Source organism: Primulina eburnea, chromosome 3 (assembly GCF_022965805.1).
Source record: "Primulina eburnea isolate SZY01 chromosome 3, ASM2296580v1, whole genome shotgun sequence".
Taxonomy (NCBI): Eukaryota; Viridiplantae; Streptophyta; class Magnoliopsida; order Lamiales; family Gesneriaceae; genus Primulina; species Primulina eburnea.
The window spans coordinates 1,883,018-1,905,457 of record NC_133103.1 but is presented as its reverse complement, the minus strand read 5'-3'; the positions used below and the strand labels follow the sequence as shown (position 1 = coordinate 1,905,457).

The 22,440-nt window shown below is 33.4% G+C and overlaps 3 protein-coding genes across 7 annotated transcripts; all 3 read left to right on the top strand.

Moving 5' to 3' along the window:
• The first annotated feature begins 1,012 nt into the window (after positions 1–1,012).
• LOC140825210 (protein TPX2-like) lies at positions 1,013–12,426 on the top strand. 5 transcript variants are annotated; one of them, XM_073186849.1, is made up of 18 exons: positions 1,013–1,446; positions 6,986–7,141; positions 7,640–7,729; positions 8,038–8,170; positions 8,469–8,580; positions 8,928–8,984; positions 9,114–9,199; positions 9,326–9,401; positions 9,485–9,544; positions 9,641–9,727; positions 10,621–10,679; positions 10,942–11,020; positions 11,089–11,154; positions 11,244–11,306; positions 11,518–11,595; positions 11,674–11,718; positions 11,848–11,951; positions 12,177–12,426. In XM_073186849.1, coding segments are annotated over exons 1-18 (1,545 nt in total). In that variant the 5' UTR covers positions 1,013–1,253; the 3' UTR covers positions 12,178–12,426. The 5 variants fall into 5 exon arrangements, with proteins under 5 accessions (XP_073042950.1, XP_073042948.1, XP_073042947.1 ...); XM_073186847.1 differs by having other exon boundaries at positions 12,163–12,426; XM_073186846.1 differs by having other exon boundaries at positions 8,475–8,580; positions 12,023–12,425.
• Positions 12,427–13,268: 842 nt separating this feature from the next.
• Positions 13,269–13,967, top strand: LOC140828619 (blue copper protein-like). Its single transcript, XM_073191555.1, has 2 exons — positions 13,269–13,428; positions 13,618–13,967. The coding sequence occupies exons 1-2, from the start codon at positions 13,269–13,271 to the stop codon at positions 13,965–13,967; spliced, it is 510 nt and encodes a 169-aa protein (XP_073047656.1).
• A 1,187-nt stretch (positions 13,968–15,154) lies between these two features.
• LOC140828618 (mavicyanin-like) lies at positions 15,155–15,973 on the top strand. The gene is made up of 3 exons (XM_073191554.1): positions 15,155–15,314; positions 15,567–15,769; positions 15,824–15,973. The coding sequence occupies exons 1-3, from the start codon at positions 15,155–15,157 to the stop codon at positions 15,971–15,973; spliced, it is 513 nt and encodes a 170-aa protein (XP_073047655.1).
• Positions 15,974–22,440: the final 6,467 nt, after the last annotated feature.

The following is a 22,440-nucleotide window of genomic DNA, read 5'->3' as shown; positions in this document are numbered from 1 at the left end:
CACACTAAGCCGGAATTCCAGTGTCCGAATGAATGTTTACCCGAAAACCCGGATTCTGACCCATCTCCCTAACTTCATTTTCAAAATTTCAAAATTCCCCCATTAAATACTCAATTAAACCCTCTCATTCAATACCCGGATTTTAACGTGCAGATATCCATTTTTTATTCACTTTAAAAACACCGAAATCATAATAATTTTAAATTGATATGCTAAATCTAATTAATAAGATAAATTATTCGATCCAAAATGTATCTTACCAATAAAACTTATTGTAATTTTGAAACCTTAATTTATATTAAATAATTATAAATTTTACTCCATGTCTGGTAGCCGAATGAAGGGTAAAATAAAATCTAAAAAATATGATACATACGCATAATTTATTTATGTATAGTGAAATACAAAATAAAAAATATAATTATCTACGTACCATCTGAATTGCTAAGGTGAAGTAAGTGACATATCAAATGGGAACAAAAAAGGTATTATTTTTTCATTTTAAATAAATAGATAAAAAAAGTTATTTTTTTAAGCAAAAAATACCATTTAAATAACAATAAAAACCATAACTAGGGGTAACAACCAAGTTCTCAAATACTGTTCAAGTTTTTTACGTTGTGAATATGTAATCGTTATATTTGTTGTTTTTTGATAAATTTAAGAGTCAATATAGTAGCCTGCAAACTACGTTAATCTGATAAATCATATCGATTAAGTCCTGTGTAGCAGGCTCACAGCTAGGATGACGGAAACAGAGAAAAAGTGAACTATTTTTTTTTTATCTATATTGAATCTATTTTTTTTTAAAAAAATGTAAGTTACATAGTTGATTAGCGGGAAAGTTGGTGAAAAATCCTCAATCCCCAATCTTTACCCACAAAATTATGATATTATGTCATATAAAATATGGTATATTTCATGTGAAAATATGGTACTAAAAAAATATCCAGAGATTAAACACAAAAAAAATCGACGCTGAGAACTGAAGACCAATTTCCCGTTGATTAGGATGTTCATATAACCCTGTTATGGGGTGCGAATCCTTCCATATCCGTTGTGTTTCAAATTTCCAGATCCTGATGCCCCCGTCTCTTCTGACAAAACCAAATACATACAACTTCCTGTCTCTACTCACGAATTTCAAGAAATCTTCGCTTCAAAACTTCAGCTTTTTCTCCATCATATTGCTCTCCCCCAAAACACTTTATAGATTCTCCTGAGGCGCGAGGTCGGGGAGAAACGAACCAATAATGGAAGAAGTAGCCAAGGTTACTATGTCCGAGCAGGATGAGGAGATGGAATGCACGTTCACGGTGTATGAGATTGACCTGGATTATGAGTTCGACGCCGCTCGCTTCTTCGACTTCACCCGGCTCGAGTCGCCGCTGGAGGCGCGCCAAGCGGAAGTCTGGTTCCACTCAGCTGGAAGCTACCCACCTTCCCGTAATAATATTTATTACTTTCCTATTTCCCATTTAAGGTTAACTATCATCGAATCTGAAAGTTGGGGTTCTTTATCTCTTGCCCGGTGGTAGACGAATTGAAAACTCATAAGTCGTTCTGGATATGGGATTTCTGCTATTTCTTGCCATTATTTTTAAATGTTTCGTGTCTTTTATGGTAATCCCATTTAAAGTACGCTTTTTGGAGCTTGAGGCACTGGCACCAGCAGCGGACTGTTTTACAGTCTTCAAGACTTCCATGGTGTACTGTGTAATTTACAGAAGTTGGTTGAAGGGAATGATTTATTTATTTTTTTGAAAAAAAAAACGAAATCATCATTTCAATGCTATATCATGTTGGTCCCACGTGCGGAATTTGAGATAATAAAACCCGAAAATAAAGAATAAAATGGACACCGAGATTTACGTGGAAAACCCCTAAAAATTATTAGGGTAAAAACCACGGGCAAGATGAAAAGAATTTTCACTATAATATTTTGTGGTGTACAACTCACTTACTGTGTTTCCAAAGAGAATACACACTCTCTTAATACAGGAGAACAAAACACCTCATAAATATTATAGAACTAAGCACTCAAATGCTTATAAGATGAGAGAAAACTCGAAGAAGGGATGATTTCCAAATGAAGAGGGGAGCTCTATTTATAGAGCCCCTTGGCCGTGTGAACACGCGTTAAAAACGCGTTATCTGAATTTCCAGGAAATTTCCATACGCGTCTTCTCATTTATATTCACACGTTTTTTTTTATTATTATTTTCAACTGGTCCCCCCAACTTTCTATTGTTCTGCCGACATTTCTCCCACTTGGAGATTTGATTGAGAATCAAACATATCTTCACACATCCTTTCAATCTTGCCATTACCTGCTGCTTACGTTTCCGCTAGACCACTTGAGGATCTACACCACTCAAACTTTTCAGTGTTCACTGGCTTGGTCAGAAAATCAGCTATGTTTTCTTTCGTATGGATCTTCTGCATATCCACGCTTCCTTCTTTTACTACTTCCCGCACAAAGTGAAATTGTACTCCAATGTGTTTCGTCCTGGAATGAAAGGCTGGATTCCTTGCGATGTGCAAGGCACTCTCACTGTCACAAAACAAAGGAACATTCTCTTGTTTGTGCCCGATCTCCTCCAATAACCTTTTAGTCCATATTGCCTCCTTGCAACCTTGAGTAGCTGCCATGTATTCTGCCTCTATTGTAGATAACGCCACAACTGTCTGCAGTTTTGAAACCCAGCTTACTGCTCCCCCTGCAAGTGTAAACACATAACCAGTAGTAGATTTCCTCTTATCAGGATCACCTGCATAATCTGAATCGACATAGCCCCTGAGTGTAAAATCTGATCCTCCATAACATAATGCAGCATTCGAGGTACCCTTAATGTATCTAAGGATCCTCTTAACAGTGCTCCAATGCTCTCTTCCAAGATTCGCCATATACCGACTAACTGCTCCCACTGCTTGAGCAATGTCGGGTCTTGTACAGATCATGGCGAACATCAAACTTCCCACTGCTGATGCATACGGTACTCGAGACATCTCCATCCTCTCTGCTTCACTGCTAGGACACATCTCGGAGGATAACTTGAAGTTAACAGGAAGAGGGGTCGAAATTGGCTTACTATCTTGCATGTTGAAGCGTTGCAAGACTTTCTTCAAATAATTTTTCTGGGAAAGCCAAATCTTTCTGTTACTTCTGTCTCGGTGAACTTGCATCCCTAGAATCTTGTTTGCTGGTCCCAAGTCCTTCATATCAAATTCCCTAGCCAACTGTGCCTTCAATCCTTGGACCTGATCTTTGTTGGGGCCTACTACCAACATGTCATCCACATACAACAGCAAAATGATATAATCATCACCAGACCTCTTGAAATACGTACAAGGGTCTGCACTCAGTCTGTTGTATCCAAGGCTCATGATATAGGAATCAAATCTCTTGTACCAACACCTCGGCGCCTGTTTGAGACCGTACAGAGATTTCTTTAACCTGCAAACCAAGTTCTCTTTGCCTTTTTCTGCAAAACCTTCTGGCTGGAGCATATAGATTTCTTCTTCAAGATCTCCATGAAGAAACGCCGTTTTCACATCTAGCTGTTCTAGATGTAGGTCAAACACCGTACACAATGCCAGCACCACTCTGACTGTTGTAAGCCGAACCACAGGAGAAAATATCTCATTGAAGTCAATGCCTTCTTTCTGAGCATACCCTTTTACCACCAATCTAGCACGATACCGCTCCACCTGGTTGTTGCCATCACGCTTGATCTTATAGACCCATCTGTTTCCAATGGCTTTCCTTCCTCGTGGTAGTGTAACAAGATCCCAAGTTTTATTCATGTCTAAAGCCTCCAACTCTTCTTGCATTGCTATCATCCATAAGGATACATCCGAGCTTTGAGTAGCCTCGTGGAAACTCGATGGCTCATCATCCTCTGATAATAGACAATATGCAATGTTGCTTTCAATGACATAATCTGAAAGCCAACCTGGTGGTCTTCTGTCTCGAGTTGACTGTCTCACATTGGAAATCTCAGACTCAACATGTTCTTGTTCTTCGTGCTCTGGTACTGCTTCACAAGAAACTTGACCTTCGTCTGTCTTATTTTCCACCTGAAATATAGTAGTTTCTGAATTCGGTGTGCCTTTGTCTCCCTTTACTTTATCTTCCTCGAAGATAACATCCCTGCTGATGACAAGCTTGTGAACAGTAGGATCCCACAAGCGAAACCCCTTTACTCCATCAGCATAACCCAAGAAGATACATTTTCTGGATTTCGAATCCAACTTCGATCTTTCTTGCTCATTGTACAGAACGTACACAGGACTTCCAAATGTATGCAAATGAGAATAATCTGTCGGCTTCCCGGTCCACATCTCCATCGGAGTCTTCAGATCAATCGCCACTGAAGGAGAACGATTGATAATATAACAAGCGGTTTTAACTGCTTCCGCCCAAAATGACTTTTCTAGACCCGCAGTCCTCAACATAGCTCTTGTTCTGTCCAACAAGGTTCTATTCATCCGCTCCACCACTCCATTCTGTTGAGGTGTGTAAGCCGTCGTGAACTGTCTCTTGATGCCCTCATGTTGACAAAATGCATCAAACTCGTCACTGGTATATTCTCCTCCATTGTCAGTCCTCAAACACTTGATTTTCTTTTCAGAATCAAGTTCAACCCGCGCTTTGAAATCTTTGAAGACTTGGAAAACATCTGATTTCTTCTTGATTGGATACACCCAACATCTCTTAGAGAAATCATCAATGAACGAGACAAAGTATCTCGCTCCTCCTAAGGATACAACCGGTGCTTGCCAAACATCCGAATGAATCAGCTCCAATATACTTTTGCTCCTGGCAGTAGAAGTGCCAAACTTTAATATGTGTTGTTTACTGGTAACACAATGCTCACAAAAAGGTAGTGACACTTTTGTAAGTCCCGGCAGCAGCTTCCGTTCTGAGAGAATTTTCAACCCCCGTTCTGACATATGCCCGAGCTTTCTATGCCATAACACTGTTAATTCTTCTCCTGAACCAATTGATGCAACAGCTAGTTCTGCCTCTTTGTGTGTTTCTCTCATAAGTACATACAGATTTGCAGCAACCTTTTCCGCCTTCATAACCACAAGCGCTCTCTTCACAATTTTCATGATCCCGTTCTCGATCCGAGTTTTGCACCTGATGTCATCCAATTGCCCCAAGGACAAAAGATTTTTTGTCAGTCCTTTCACATGTCGTACCTCCTGTATGGTGCGAATGGTGCCATCAAACATTTTAATTTTGACAGTACCGACCCCAGCGATTTCCAAGGCATGATCATTTCCCATGAATACAGATCCTCCTGAGATTGGTTCATAATGATCAAACCATTCTCTCCGAGACGTCATGTGCCACGTCGCTCCTGAATCCACAATCCATGTGTCACAAAATTTGTATCTGCCTTCTGCAACTGTTGTTGCTTCGCTGAACAATATTTCACCACTTCCTGAAGTACTGGCCACATTTCCTTGAGATCCCTTTTCATTACTCGTACACTCTTTCTTGAGGTGCCCTTTACCGCCACATTTAAAGCAGTACATATTTTTCTTCTTACTTCTCGACTTTGATCTACCGTGCCTGTGGCTCCCACTGGAGTCACGTTCCATAAACCTCCCTCTTATCATCGGTAAAGCCTCCGCCTGCTTCGAAGTCACCAACCTATCTTCCTTATTCTTCCGCCTGCTTTCTTCTCCGAGAACCGCCGTTAATACATCATCGAATTTTAGCGAGCCCATAAGGATGTTGTTGGTTAGGTTGATGATAAGTTGATCATATGAATCTGGTAGACTTTGAAGTAGAAGCTCTGCACGTTCATTTTCCTCTATTTTATGCCCCATGGAAGTGAGTTGGGCAAATAGAGTATTTAGTGTATTGATGTGGTCGGTCATCGATGAAGATTCCGCCATCCGAAGAGTATAAAGCCTTCTCTTTAGGAAAATCATGTTGTGTAGCGACTTGACCTCGTACATCTTTGTCAAAGTATCCCAGTTAACTTTGGCTGTTTTTATCTCAGAGATACTTGACAAAACTTCATCTGCTATAGCCAAGTGTAAATTGGCAACAGCATTATCATTCATCTCATTCCACTTTCCATCATCCGTAATCTCCACCGGTCTATCTCCAATAGCCGCCAAGCAATTCTCCTTTCTTAAAATTGCTAGTATCTTTATTTTCCACAGCATAAAATTGCTTCCATTGAACTTTGCTATCTCATACCTTCCCGCCATTATGTCTACAACAATTTTATAGACTGGACAAAATAATCCTGCCTTAAATAAAAAATCTCAAAAAATCTTTTCTGATGTGGAAGATCAGTCTAGGCTGCAACCACAGAGCATACTCAGAATTTTAAGAAATTTTAAACCAAGGCTCTGATACCACTTGTTGGTCCCACGTGCGGAATTTGAGATAATAAAACCCGAAAATAAAGAATAAAATGGACACCGAGATTTACGTGGAAAACCCCTAAAAATTATTAGGGTAAAAACCACGGGCAAGATGAAAAGAATTTCCACTATAATATACTGTGGTGTACAGCTCACTCACTGTGTTTCCAAAGAGAACACACACTCTCTTAATACAGGAGAACAAAACACCTCATAAATATTATAGAACTAAGCACTCAAATGCTTATAAGATGAGAGAAAACTCGAAGAAGGGATGATTTCCAAATGAAGGGGGGAGCTCTATTTATAGAGCCCCTTGGCCGTGTGAACACGCGTTAAAAACGCGTTATCTGAATTTCCAGGAAATTTCCATACGCGTCTTCTCATTTATATTCACACGTTTTTTTTTATTATTATTTTCAACTGGTCCCCCCAACTTTCTATTGTTCTGCCGACATATCAAGGTTAATCATGATATGCATATTATTTTCATGATTAGTAATGCCATAATATGTATTGAAATGAGTATTCTTTATCTTTCTCTTTGTTTTCATTGCATTGTACTTGATAATCTTTGTGTACATTTTCTCAGCTTTCGTGGCAAACTTTGTTCCAAGAGATGAAATGTTGATGGAAAATTTATGCACCTCCCCCAAGTCTAAAGGTGTGGAGAACATGAACCCGGCCGAGTGTGTCTCAGATGTTGAGGACGAAGAAGTAATTTCAGTCGTGGATACAAATAACAGAGGTACTACTATTCAAATAGACATCCTTTTGTCCTCATCATGGTTGGAGGACTCGTTCAATGGTTCATATAAATTCTAACAATGATATCATTTTGCTGTTTTGAACAAAGCTCTTCTAGGCATGGTGGTGAGGCTTGTTCTTTTTTAGTGTTCCCTTATAGGAATTAAGAGTTACTTTGGCAGCTATCTCTGTGCATCCTGCTATTTACCAGCGTGACAATCGATTTAACTTTATTTGGTGTCAATAAAGTGGTCTGCATAGAGTGGTCACAGGCAATTTTAGTTTTTTCCACGTTTCTTCTGTATTCAACGCTTGAGTGTCCTTTTTGTCCATCTTCCAAAAAAACATGTACAAAATAACTGGTTCTACTCTGCTTCAATCAATTATAATGTTGTTGGTTTGAATTTCAAATAACTAGAACACATGATACATTTGTTGATATACGAAAAGACATGATATCACCCATTGGTTAATTCTATCTTTTATATTCTTTTCATAGATTTTGATGGAAAGGCCTATGGAACTTTCAACTCTCTACAAATTGGCAGCAGGACAAAGCTTCAGAATTCGTCTAAAAACCTACCCTCAGGTCTTCTTTTTTCTGTGATGATTTTGTGTAGAAAAATTGTTCACGTATGTTCTTTTTTAACCATTTTCTAATCCTTTATGTCCTTGGTTTGACTTGATTTAACCCAAATCTAAAATTCAATGAGGCTTTCTTGTCAAAGATCTTAGATATACCACCTTTGTTGCGTAACAGTGAGAGTTTGTGTGTGAGTGGTTTTCTTTTTTCGGGTGTTTGTGTGTGTGTCTTTCTTTTTTCGGGCTCTCTGTATTTTTATTTGTATATCTATTTGTACTTTCACTGCTTTACCTAGGTTAACAATCACGTGTCAGGCTATACTAAATCAAAACCTTACACAAAATTGTTAACGAAGAAGCCTTCTTTTCCAAGAACTTCAACTCTTCTGAAGCCAACAGCAAGCCAATTGGCCAAGCAAAATCATCCACCCCAGACTGGTTATGCTAGGTTATAATTCTCTTCTGATTCCAACGTATTATTTTATGTAGCATTTACGTTTTTGTTAGGATTGTTACAAAAATTATGTTATGATTTTTCTCTTCATTTTGTGACTTGTTGTGTCATGCCAAAGAAGAGATTTGAAAACTCAAAACTAACCTTGTTATGCCGGGATTCTTCGAAAAAGTCGAATCTTCATTTTGCGAAGCACTAGATCTGATTAGTGATAGAAAATTAGTTTGTTATGGGGATGCATCATATGGGGTTCTCATGTATCAAGATTGGTATAAGACGTTTATTCCTGAAGTGCCAGGTCAAATACATCCGTAGAGAAAATGGATAAAAGCTCTGTTTGCACTTTTGGGATTGAGAATCATGCTGCGAAAAGGCAAAAGCTTGAGGGTGGTCTTCTCCGCAAGGTACATATTCATCTCTTCCCTCTTAAACATCATGGATTTCTTGTTCTCTTGTTTGAATTTTCTTTTTCTCGCTCTTTATAGCTGTTGTTTTCAAACTAGATACCTCATGATTAAAAGTACCGATGATTATCATGTAAAATGACCTAAAATGTTTTTTTAGGACTAAGTCTCTGTTGATAACTGGTAGACACGAGGTTGCTATCACAAATCTTCTTTCCGTCAAGGCGATGCTAGGGAAACTACTTTTAGTCAATCTGTTGTTTGTAGTTGGATGAAATTTTCAGTGACTAATCAAAGAGTTTCTTTCCTTTTATGTTTCTTAATAGCTTAAACACTTTACTTAATAGGTCGTGGATGCAGAGCAGCCGCAGCAAATTAGTTTTGTCCATAAGGTGCCAAAGCAGGTATGCTGTCTACATTGTCTCACCTCTCTCATTTTTTTTACAATGCAATGATGCAAGAATCAACCGGAACAGCTTCACAGTTGAAAGACAACACTCAATTAACTTAAGTTATTTTAAATGATTTGACAGGATGGAATAACAAACCATACCAAGACAAGAATCACTATTCCAAGAGAGCCGGATCTTGAAACTTCACACCGGTCTCTGAAGACAAGGTTGGTTTGGTCCACTCAGTAAGCATTTCTATTCTGACATTTCTCTCAAAAACGGAGCTGTAGCAGGAGATTTCGTATATTACTCCATTAGTGTTCTGAGAGTCGTGCTTGGTTGTCGATTTTCAGGCCAAAAACTAGTAAAGAATCTGAAAATGGGACTTCCACTGTTCGTAGGTTCAAAGCTCTTCCCCTAAATAGGAAAGTTAGTATTTAAATCATATTAATGCAGCTTGTATACTTTCAAACAACATAACAATTTGAAACTTTCAAGTCCTTGATTTTTAGATTCTCGAGGCACCTTCATTACTTCCAAAAAGAAGCATTCCTGTCATGCCAAACTTTCAAGTGAGTGCTCGCAAAAAGTGATGTCTTTCCGACATTTTCTTGTGAGAAATTATTTATTTGATTTGTGTGCTCATTTCCTTGCAAATTTGGCATAAGGAATTTCACTTGAAGACATCAGAGAGGGCGATGCTACACAAGTCAGTAGCTCCAAAACTTTCAGTCCCAGGCCATCAGTCTTATAAGGTTATTAATTGTATACTTAATCAAAACATTTTGACATGTTTTATTAAGTTTGTTAATCTGTCGATGTTTATCTGTGTTTATAGACGTATCTATGTTGGGGCATAAGTGGGGTCTTGCCCACTAGAAATTTCCAAATCTAACTTAGTTTGTTTATATATTTAAATTAAACATATGTAGTAATTTATAAGGCTTCAAAGCCTACTAGAAATTTGATATAAAGCAACTAGAAACCATATTACGAAATAAGAATATACAATTATGTTTGATTTCTTTTAACTGCGGCTAAAATTAAATTTTCAAAGCAAATTTGTTGAGGTGTGATAATTGTGCTTTTAGAAAGCAATCCGGGTTGTAGTACGACTTAAAATATTTGAGTTGCACTATCATCATCATCGATAGTTTTTGGTAAAACGGCAAACGCTCGTTTCTATAAAATTTCAATCGTAAAGTCACAATATAGATTTCAATTTTAGGATAATCAACATTTCACTTACATATTCCAATTTCCCTGTACGATAATTTTTTAATCATATAACTTAATTGGAATTTTCGTGCAAAGACTTAATAAGATTCTATTTTCTACTGTATAGTTTTAATATTTTTAACTTTTGTCTCTTAATTGAAGATAATGTGTTACAAATTGCTTTAATATATATGCAATAAATTTTGCCAACCGTATAAAAAATTTCTAGTTATGTCTATGTCTATGTTACTCTCCCAACTTCATGGACCCACCATAGGCTGTGATCAAATAATTGAAAGATAACACGAGGTCCCTTTATTTTCTTCCTTGTTGAGTGTCCTAAGGATTAACTTGCTTAAAGCTGATGTAGAGATTTTATCCTGATTAAGATTGTGTGCCAATGAAATTAATTTAATACTTTTTGTCGCAGGCATCACACAAATATTCCACTGACATTACCACAGATCAAGGAAACCGGGAGCCTGAAAGGTAGTACTTGTTGATCCTTCCATCGAGTTCCTCAGGCCATAGTTTTTCATTTCTACTGCTCAGCCATCAACTGCTGCATGCCTTGTTAGCTATTCAAAGTTTAATGCTTCAAACCTGAGATGTCCACAGCAATGCCTCTCTTTTCTATGATTTAGTCTCATTGCTGCCTGCATTACTGCTGTGTAGTTTATTCCTTGATTTTGTGAACATATTCTTATTGTACAGGTGAATTTCTTGTTGTTTAAACTGTTTGTGCTTGCAGACCCATCCATGTAAATGCTTCAAGGCCAGAGGTTTGTGAGTCATCTTGTGGCTTCAAAGCTGTTCCCCTAAATATGAAGGTACTTCTCTCTTAATCAAGTATCATACTTTAGGTAAACATCTTAAATGTGATTCTTTATACTTGTAGATATTGACGAGCAAGGGAACTTTTGGAGTTTTCCGAAATAGTAAGAAAGATACAACTGTGCCAATGGTAATTGCCATGAAAATTCAGTTCTATAGTCTAAGGATTCCTATTATGTTGAAGTGCCACCACTAAATATAGTCTTGTCAATGTCACAGGAATTTAATTTCCAAACGGAGAAGAGATTTAATCATAATCCTCCAATTGAACTTTTCAACAAGGTAAATTGATATACTGCTGTCTACTTGCTGGATCATGTTCACTCTGCTCTTCCGAACTACTCCTGTGCGAACGTTTCCAAGAAATTAACATACTAATGCTCTGAATTTCTGGACTGTCGTGCAATTACTGTAATTTTATTTAGTCACCGATCTTGTTTATCATTGAAGGAAACTGCGCATTATTTGATGTCTTTTTCTCTTTCTGAACTAGCTCTCATTAGCGCCTGAAACACAACAAACTGCTAATCACGAGTCTAAACTGCCACGTTCCAACAGCACATCAGCCAAGGTTTCCTCTGTGATGTTAATAAATCAAAATCATGTCATATTGTTGAGTTTGACTAAATATACTATAATATTTTACAAGGGTTCAAAAGAGAACAGATGGGGTTGCTTCCAAAAAGGAAATGAGGTATTGGATGGCTCCCTCTCACATACTCTAAATATCATTGAACAAAGTTAATCCATCCACAATAGGCTTTCCTTGAAGAATTTTTTCTCGTGCTCTTACAAATTGCAGCGATGTTGTGTTCTTTAACAGATAAAACAACCATCAAAAGCGAGACTGCCTGTGCTTGTTGGAAAGCAGCATATTGGTGTTGAAGCTGAAAAAATTGAAGTCTATGCTGCGTCTTGCTTAAACTGGTAACTTGATCTATCCTTTATATACTTAGACACAGATCTTGTTCATTTATGCTTATAAGACGGTACTTCAGGAGTAACAGTGTTCGCTGAAGGTTTGAAGGGGGAACATTATCGGTGATTTTGATATTTGACGCTAAAATTCCTGCGATCTGATTGAAGTTGGCAATGAGTCTGTGTCCGAATACTGATACAACCATTTATATCTGGTCAGAATCTGAAGCTCAGACGGATGGCGCACGGAGGGGAATCCCTGAACATACTCTAAATGTAGATTACCATACAGATCAGATGCTGATATTTGTCCCAAGTGATTGTTACCATTGGAATATACAGTTTCAAATGTGAACTTTCTCCTGATCCACTAATAAAACGTATAGGCGGAACACTCTTTTTACATATGAAAGTTCGAACACTAGTTTGTCGGGAAAAGTGCAGTTATAAAACAAAGATCAAGAACGTCATGGTTAAGCTGTGCATATGATAACAGGATAGGAAGTTCAAGTCTTGCCGAAAGGAATGCTGTCCGAAACTACTCATGCCTTCGTAATTCTGCTTTTCCAAAGTCAAACTTGCTCTGTCTAAACATTATATCTATCTTTATAGAAAAAAATTGGTCAGGTCAAGATTATTACCAACTTTTATGGCAATGAGAATATTGAATTCGGTATTTGGATCAATGATGCTGGTCAAATGTGAATTTAAAAATAATTAAAAATATGAGCTACTGGGAATTAGACTATGTCTATTTAACGAATGAATGTCATTTTTAAAATTTAAAGTTCGCTGGATCTTAGTAGGTTAAATTACAACTTATGTTTCATAAATTATCACCTCATAATCACCAATGCTTAAAAATAATAGAAAAAACGCCAAAAATTAAATTATGGTCAGTTTTCGATTTAAACCGAATTCCCTCTCTGTTTTTTTTTTAAATAAATGCCATTAAAATTTATCTAGTTGGCTTAATATTTAGCATGAAAATTGAGAAAAAGGCAAAAAAAAAAAAGAATTTTGTTTGATTCGAAATGGACAGTTTTAATGCGCGAAAAGCACAAAGTGCCCATATGGAACCTAATATAAAATTATCGTTAGTGTGTGCCGCCATTTGCATTGTTAGGAGGAATTTCTTGGAGCAGGAAACAATGAAGCAGCAGTTGTCAGCCGGCACCTGATGTTTAATTTCTTAACCACTGAAATTCACTAAGTACGTACATTATAAATGCTCTAATTCATCAACCCCACCAATCAGAAAAACTAACTGAATACACTCAATTCAGGCTAGCTAGCCAAGGCCTTTGATCAAGAAACAGTTTCTTAATGGCCTCTAAAGCTTTCTTGATCGCGGTAATCGTGGCAACCGTGGTTGCTCCGATTTGGGCTACTGATTATGTGGTTGGAGACAACGATGGTTGGAAACTAGGGGTCAATTACGCCGATTGGGCCAAGGGCAAAGATTTTTACGTTGGCGACACTCTCAGTACGTGAATTTAAGTTCAAAGTTTTTATTTTTTCTTGGTTTGTTCGGAATATGGTTCAATAATTCCATTTCGTAAATGTTAAGGTAAGTTTGGCACTTCGATATTTACGTAAAATGAATACTCTTTTCAAACAAAACATGATATATATAATTATATATATGAACAAATAATAATATTGTTGATTGCAGTGTTCATGTACAAGGAGGGAGTCCACAATGTACAGAAAGTGAATGGATCCGACTTCAAGCAGTGCAAGTCTACCAACTCATCAAACAAGGCCTTAGCCAGCGGACACGACGTTATTAACCTCGCCACCCCAGGGAAGAAATGGTACATTTGTGGAATTGGTGAACATTGCTCCAACGGAATGCAACTCTCCATCACCGTCCAGGAGCCGGCTACTGCACCGGCCCCCACGCCCAAGCCATGGTTTACTACCCCGCCGCCCCCTTCGTCTTCGGCCATTGACATTTCTCCATTGAAATCTTTGGTGTTGATGGTTGCTGTCATTGCTGCATATAAGATGATCATGGCCTAAACTTTGTTAGTTCAACTTTATTTAGAGTTTTTTTGTCTGTTGTCATTAGACAAGAAGTTGTTGCCACATATAATAATAACTTGCAATGTAACTGTTTGGAAGCAAAAGATATCAATTTTTTATGAAATAAAAGATGGATATCAATTTTTTATGAAATAAAAGATGATTGGTCTTGATACTCTTTATCCATAGGGTTTCGCATGGAACTCAATTTCAGTGGCAAACTTCTTTATTTTAGAATATTTTCATCATTTCTCAATATTTGTCGACTGTAATCCTTATATCCTAAAGCATCATAGCTAGAAATCAACATGTCTCAAATCCCATTTGTTCTTCCTCTTCATCCAAATATCTTCAGAAATAGCAAATGATTCTTTTCAGACTTACGTTGTTCACGTTGATTTACCAGATCGCCAACTTATGTCGTTGGATAAATCCCGGGATTTGGAAAACTGGTATCGTTCATTCTAAAGAACGATATTCACTACATCCTGATGAATCATGCAAAAAATCTAATCGATTTATCAAGCATATCATATTTTAAAAGTGAATAATTTTTATAAAAAAATATAAATATGCACTACCAATTTTAAATTAGGTACGTAATTAAATATATTATGAATTATAAAAGCTGTAAGAATATACTTATAACTTATGTAGGTTAAATTACAACTCGTGTTTCATAAATCATCACATCATAATCACCAATATAATACCTAAAAATAAAAGCGAAAACGCCAAGAAATTTGGTCTGGTTTTCTCTTTAAACTGAATTCTTTTTTTTTTTTTTTTTTGTAAAAAAAGAGAAGCCATTCAAATTTATCTAACTGGCTTAATATTAGGAATTTAGATTGAATAATTTGAAAAGACCTTTGAATTTTGTTTCATTCGAAATGGACAGTTTTAATGCGTTAAAATCTAGAAGTGCCCATATATATGGAACCTATTATTGCCAGTGTGTGCTGTCATTTACATTGTTAGGAGGAAGTTTTTAGGATCGGAAGACAATTATGCAGCAGCTGTCAGCCGGCACCTGATGTTCAATTTCTTAAACCACAGAATTCACTATGTACGTACATTATAAATTCTAAACTCATCCGCCCCAGCAATCAGAAAAAACTAACTGAATACAATTCAATTCAAGCTAGCTAGCCAAGGCCTTTGATCAAGAAACAGTTTCTTAATTAATGGCCTCTAAAGCTTTCTTGATTGTAGTCGTCGTCGCAACGGCGGTTGCTCCGACTTTGGCTACCGATTATGTGGTTGGAGACAAAGATGGTTGGACATTAGGGGTCGATTACACCGCTTGGGCTAAGGGCAAAGATTTTTACGTCGGCGATACTATCAGTACGCGAATTTAAGTTCAAAGTTTTTCATTTTTCTTGGTTTGTTCATTGAAAAATTTGTGCCTATAATTAAGTTATGATTCGGTTATCTTTGCAATTCGTGGTGAATTGGGGGAGTTCAATGATATCGAAGCATTGGTTTAGACAGCAGGCACATGATATGCATATATACTATTATTCTTCTTATTATTAGTATTAGCTAGCATCATTGTTATTATTTGAACAAATAATTATAATATTCTTTTGATTGCAGTGTTCATGTACAAAGAAGGAGTCCACAATATACTGAAAGTGAATGGATCCGACTTCAAGCATTGCATGTCTAGCAACTCATCAAACAAGGCTTTAACCAGCGGACACGACGTTATTACCCTTGCCACCCCTGGGAACAAGTGGTACATTTGTGGAATTGGTGACCATTGCTCCAAAGGGATGCAGCTCTCCATCACCGTTTCCGTCCAGGGGCCGACTCCCACACCCACACCCACACCCACGCCTGCATGGAAACAGGGGCCGACTCCCGCCCCCACGCCCACGCCCACGCCATGGTTTACTGTCCCGCCACCCCCTTCGTCTTCGGCCAATGAAATCTCTCCATTGAAATCTTTAGGGTTGATGGTTGCTGTCATTGCGGCATATAAGCTCTTGATCACGGTTTAAATTCTTATAATTATTCAAAAAATAATTTTCACATCATGAACAACTCGAAAATATTGATGATTTACAAGAAATCGAGCAAGATGGTGAAAATGTTTATGTCCACGGAAATGAAAGAATTGAGAGATAGACATAAGAAATTCACTGCCAATACAAGGTCGACATTGAACTATTAGTTTTTATTTAAATAAATTAAAGTAGAATGTAAACATTAACCATTGTTGTTAACAATTGTTTTTATGGTTTTTAAGATTTCAATATTTTATTGTTTTGGTATGGATTTAATTATTTATATTTATACATCACATTTGTTTAGAAATCCATTATAAAATATATATATATAAATTAATGAGTTAAAAAAACACTATAACGATATGTATCCAAACACATTTATTAATTTAAAAAGTGCTTTTTATCTATTCATCCAAACACAATATTAACACAACTTTTACTTAAAAAAACACTTTTAAAAGCCAACTTAAAAAAACACTTTTTTAATCAAAAAACTTTTGATACCAAATTGGCTCTAAAAGAACTAATGCTCCATTTCAACAACCGATTAAAAATGGTTTTTACTTTTGACAAGTGAAAAAACTTAAAATATGTGTTTGGATAAGATTTTCGTAAAAAAAAAAAATTTTAAAAAAATGTTTCAATTATAGTTTTTAAAGAATAATTGAGATGTTTTTTTTTTTATATTTTTAAAATAACCAAACATCTCATCACTTAATCATGATGTTTTTCAAACACCTTTGTCGATGAAACTGAATTAAAAAAAAGTTTGGTATAAATATGATATTCATTTCATCTGTAAAGATTTCGCTTATCTATATAAATGTACATTATATCACAGGCGTACGTTTATGCCTTCTTAAAATGAACATTCAAAATACTACCCAAGTAATTTCCTAGGAAAAAAAATACTACCAGACAATATAGAGTTTGGTTATACCTTGAGCAAGGTCTCGGTTTTGATTCTCTAATTTAAGGCATATATGACATTAATGATCCAGCCGAGTCCTTGCAGTCTGGTGAATTTGATTCATAATTGGTTTTACAAATATGATAATAAAAAATTATATCGTCTCATATATATATATATATATACTAGAAAAATGCACGTGCGTTGCACGTAAAAACCTAAACTACTGAAAATATATGTACGAAATTTTGATAATATTTATTTGAATTAAAACATGGCTAATAATATTTCTCCACTGAAACAAACCAAGCCATATAAAATAAAAAAATCATGACCATAGACGGTATATGAATCAGAGAAATTATCTTATCTACTCGACACACTTTCCAATATGCTTCTTGGTTGATTTTGACAACTCAACAACTCTTTGTCGTAGTTTGTTATAATATGCATATAACTATTTTGGTATGCTCAGCAAATATCTGATCGTCTTTAACATCTTTTATGTTATTTACAATCTTTATCCGGGATCTGACATGCTCATAATTTGCTTCTTTATCACGACATTTTTTCGGTTTTCTACATTATTTCTATCTGATAATCTTATTTTTTCGAATATTTTTTTTGTTGTTAAATGATTTTTCAGTTTGTGAAATCATCAACTATAACTCCTAAATACTTTTACTCGTATAAGTTTTCACTTGTGACTAAAAGTATGTATAACATATATATTTTTCAACAACATAACCAATGAATAATGTTACACCTTCTTCAAATATTGTGATATTTGTGATATCTTTTTTATATATTTAGTATCGATATTACAACATATAGCTATAAGGTTAACAAATTTTTAACAACTATTTCTCGATTACTGTGAGAAAAATACTTGAAATCTCTTCAAATGGCTATATCCTAGAATTGTGTTCTCATTTAATTTGACGCAATTCAAGAAAGTCATCTTGATCGTCATTTTTTGGAAGCTTTGAAATAATGATTGCGTGCATCATGTCACGAGGATGATATAGTTTCAATATCATTTGTTGCGTTTAGAAAATAATATTATATTATTCATTGAAACAAAACAAATTTTCTTATATCGAGTTTATATTTTGTTTTATAATATTTTATATCTTGTGGAACGATATACAAAATTAATTATTGTATTTTAAAAATATTGAGAAGAGATACGAATAATGTAATTAAGATATGTATATGAGATATCATTCAAATATATGTCAAAGTATTTGTCTTATTCAATATCTTATCTAATAATATAACCACTTAAATTTCATGAGCATTTTATGATAGTCAAAATTAATTTGATGAAATATTGTAGAATTTTATTTGAATTTAATATTTGGCTAAGTGAATTTATTTGACGAGGAGTTTTCTATGCTACCATCATATATGTTATGAATTAGCTGGTTAGACACTTTGACTAAAAAAGAGACAAAAACAATCTCGTAGTCACCTCGAAATATATCGAGATAATATTGGAGGAAATAAAGTGAAATTGGGTTAATGTCTCAATAAAATGCACAGAATTGATCTATTATATTCTGTCAAGAAAGTTTTAAAATTGTTCTCATACCATTATAAATAGAATGAGAATTATGCACAATTTGTTTTTCATGTATTTCTTTTTCTGAAAGAAGAATTTTTTCTTTTTGAAAAACTATTTTATTGAAAAATATTAACATTTTATATGACATACATATGTCGCACAACCATGAAGTAGCAACATAATCATTACATAACACTTAACGTACACATACAATTCTTAAATTTCTTCTTCATTGTGCTTCGTTGAAATTTAAATCTGAATTATTCTTGATCTTAACATTTTGCTTTAAATATGATTTAATATATATGTATATGTTTCATGTTACTTAGTTGGACCTAATTTCAAATATCTATAAAAAAAAAAAATGTGCTTGAATTATATCATACAGAAATTAGAACATAATATGTAGGACCAAGTGCTTGCCGTTTTACCAAAAGCTATAGCTAGTAGTAATGGTGCAAATCAAATCTTTTAAACCTCACATCTGCTCAAACACCACGGTTCGGCCGCTTTACCAAGCAGGGACAATTATTGCACCCAACAATCTTCCTACCAAGAATTGAACTCCTTGCCATTAATGAGAATCGAACCCGTGATCTTAGCTCTGATACCAATTTTAGGACCGAGCGCTTGCCGCTTTACCAAAAGCTATAGCTAGTAGTAATGGTGCAACTCAAATCTTTTAAACCGCATAGTAGCTCAAGCACCTGGTTCGACCACTATGGTGCAACATGTCTCTTTTTTTTCATCCACTATGTTTGTCTTAACTTTTTTGTTCGAAATTTGACGCATTTCGTAGACTATATGTATGAAAAACCAAGAAATTATATAATTCACATAAATCATTTATTATTCTCTTCGTACAACAGAAGACCCAAAATATGTGGCTTTGATTGGTATACTCTTATACTTATTTTTATATAAACTAACCAATTGCCGCCAACAATACTAACCAAAACGTATAAAAAATCATAACACAAAGAACCTCGATAAGAAAAAAAAATGATAACTCAAAGTTTAAAAATAATTTATTTAGTACAATAACAAAGAAATTGAAGTATATACGAGCAATAAAAAGCATAAATCACTCTCCAATTAAATATTAACTCATATTATTCACAATTTGTATAAATTTTCCAATATTTTTTTCAAATAAAGAGAAGACGCCTTATTAATGTCATTGTTTTATAGATATTCATTCCACTTCTTTAAAAAAAACACAAATGAAAAATGGTGACTTGAAATCATAATAAAACCATTTAGAAAAGCAGCCGTAAAAATATAATACAAAGTCACACAATTTTTCTTAAACCATAGAAAAATATTATACTATTGACAAAATATATCTAGCAACAACAAAACATGCATTAACTTGTGATATAATTAAAATTTAGAATAATGCATAATCATTGAATTAGAACAAAATCGCATTCCAAAAATCTATTTGATATTATATATTTTAATAATTTATCCATATTTGTCGTTCATCAGAGGACTCTTAGACCGACCAAATTTTGTAGTTCACCTATTATTTTCATAATAAATAATATTACAAAAATAATATTAGCAAGAACATAAAAACTCAAATTAAAATGCCTTCTAGCAATCTAAGTAAAAAGAATTGATTAGAGAATATAATAATATCGTAAAAAATTTAAATATTGATTTATAGACAGAAGTTTGGAAATATATTTGTCTCAATAAATAAAAAATATTATCTCTTGATATTCTGATACATAAGGTAAAAAAGAAGAAATATTTCAATTTTTTTAGTATTTTGTAAGCCACTTCAAACTAAGTAATCTAAGCAAACAGATAACATGCATTATGTGTTTAAAAATTAAAAAAATATCTCAACAATAAAAAATTGAAAAATAAACATTTTTGTTGGATATTTGATTTTGTTTCTCTTTTCTTTGTGCAAACAAACAAATCACATAAACAATTCAAACACAATTACATGATCAATACAAATGACATATAACAATCAAACATGTAACGCTAGGGTAAAAAAACTCCTCCCATTGCAAGAACACAAAATAATCAAATGGAGCATATTATTTAGTAATATTTATTTAGCAGCATTTATAAAAAAAATGAGTAAATAACTTAAAAACAGTGTTTGAAATCACTTACAGACAAACATTTCTCTCAATCACATATCTCTATTGACACATAAAGAGTCTGAAAATATTTTTATTTTAAACGACAGAAAGAAATTTTGTATGACATTAATATTTATTAATAATTTATTTTTATTCAGTCCGACTCATCTCCCTTTGTCTTCCTATTATTATTTGACGGCAATATATAAATTTAACTAATAAAAATTAAATTTAAAATTAAATTAAAATAATAATTAGTTTGATTGAGTTAAATACACTATTAATGATCTTATTAAACTAAGATAAAAAATAACTTAAATAACACCATTAACATGACAAATTGTAAAACAAAAAAATAATATAATAGTAAGCTCACAAATGAAAGTCATTTATTTAATAGATTAATTAATAGATAATATATTATTTAGTAATATGTATTTAGCATCATATATTGAAAATTGATTAAATAACTTAAATGTTTGCAATGAAATCACTTACATACAAACATTTTCTCTCAATCACATATTTTTGTTGATATATAAGTAATCTATATATATCTACCTTCTAAATAGGAAAAAATGTTTTATATGACGTTAATATTTATTAATAATTTAATTTTATTCAATCACACTCATCTATATTTGTTTTCCCATTATTACCTTAATGTTCGTAATATTAACAATTTATTTAAATTTATAACATTATCATAGTGATTTTCTGTGAATTTGATGTCAATGTAAATATTAAAATAAATAATTTTAAATTTAAAAATAAAAATATATTAATGATTATTATTAAATTAATAGATGAAAAAAACAAATAAAATAAATATGTATTTATGATAGTGCTTTTATGTGAATTTGATGTCAATGTAAATATTAAAGTAATTAATTTTAAATTTAAAAATAAAAATATATTAATGATTATTATTAAATGAATAGATGAAAAACAAACAAAAAATAAACATGTATTTATGATAATGATTTTCTGTGAATTTGATGTCAATTTAAATATCAAAGTAATTAATTTTAAATTTAAAAATAAAAATGTTTTAATGAAATGATTATTATTAAAAGAATATATGGGAAAAAAACATTTATTAATGATTATTATTAAATGAAGGTAAGAATATTTATGTAAATTATTATTATTATTAAATGAAGATAAGGATATTTATGTAAATTCACAATTCACATTCATATATATAGATTTGTATATAGATATAGATATAGATTAAACATCGACATATAAATTTATAATTTCTTATTTTATGTTTTGTTAAATATAATTTTTTTTGTATTATTTGTAAAAACTAAGATTACGAAAAATATAAGTAATACATAAATTGTAAAAATAAGTTCAAAACCTATAAATTTTTTTGTAAAAAACTAAGATTATGAAAAATATAATTAATACATAAATTGTAAAAATAAGTTCGAAACCTCTATTAGCATAATTTTTTGTATTATTTATTTTAATAAAAGAACGTATAACACTAATACTATTATTTGTAAGGTATTTTCACAAAACCAATTCATTTTATAAATAATATTATTACATATTGATTCGAATCATTAGTTGTTGAACAAATATTTTGATATTATTTATAGTCATGTCATGAAAGTGAGTGAAAGAGTAATAAATAATAATTAGTCAATGGATTAATAATAATTGATTAATAATAATTAACTAATTACATAAAAAGAAGACAAAGAATAAAAGAACGTATAACACTAATACTATTATTTGTAAGGTATTTTCACAAAACCAATTCATTTTATAAATAATATTATTACATATTGATTCGAATCATTAGTTGTTGAACAAATATTTTGATATTATTTATAGTCATGTCATGAAAGTGAGTGAAAGAGTA

Bases quoted from the DNA above. Each gene is read 5' to 3' on its own strand.
- LOC140828619 (XM_073191555.1), top strand. From the start codon at position 13,269: ATGGCCTCTAAAGCTTTCTTGATCGCGGTAATCGTGGCAACCGTGGTT. The intron at 13,429-13,617 runs GTACGTGAATTT...TGTTGATTGCAG, and splicing joins TTACGTTGGCGACACTCTCA to TGTTCATGTACAAGGAGGGA.
- LOC140825210 (XM_073186845.1), top strand. From the start codon at position 1,254: ATGGAAGAAGTAGCCAAGGTTACTATGTCCGAGCAGGATGAGGAGATG. The intron at 11,307-11,517 runs GTAAATTGATAT...TTTCTGAACTAG, and splicing joins CAATTGAACTTTTCAACAAG to CTCTCATTAGCGCCTGAAAC. The intron at 11,719-11,847 runs GTATTGGATGGC...GTTCTTTAACAG, and splicing joins GCTTCCAAAAAGGAAATGAG to ATAAAACAACCATCAAAAGC.
- LOC140828618 (XM_073191554.1), top strand. From the start codon at position 15,155: ATGGCCTCTAAAGCTTTCTTGATTGTAGTCGTCGTCGCAACGGCGGTT. The intron at 15,315-15,566 runs GTACGCGAATTT...TTTTGATTGCAG, and splicing joins TTACGTCGGCGATACTATCA to TGTTCATGTACAAAGAAGGA. The intron at 15,770-15,823 runs GTCCAGGGGCCG...GCATGGAAACAG, and splicing joins AGCTCTCCATCACCGTTTCC to GGGCCGACTCCCGCCCCCAC.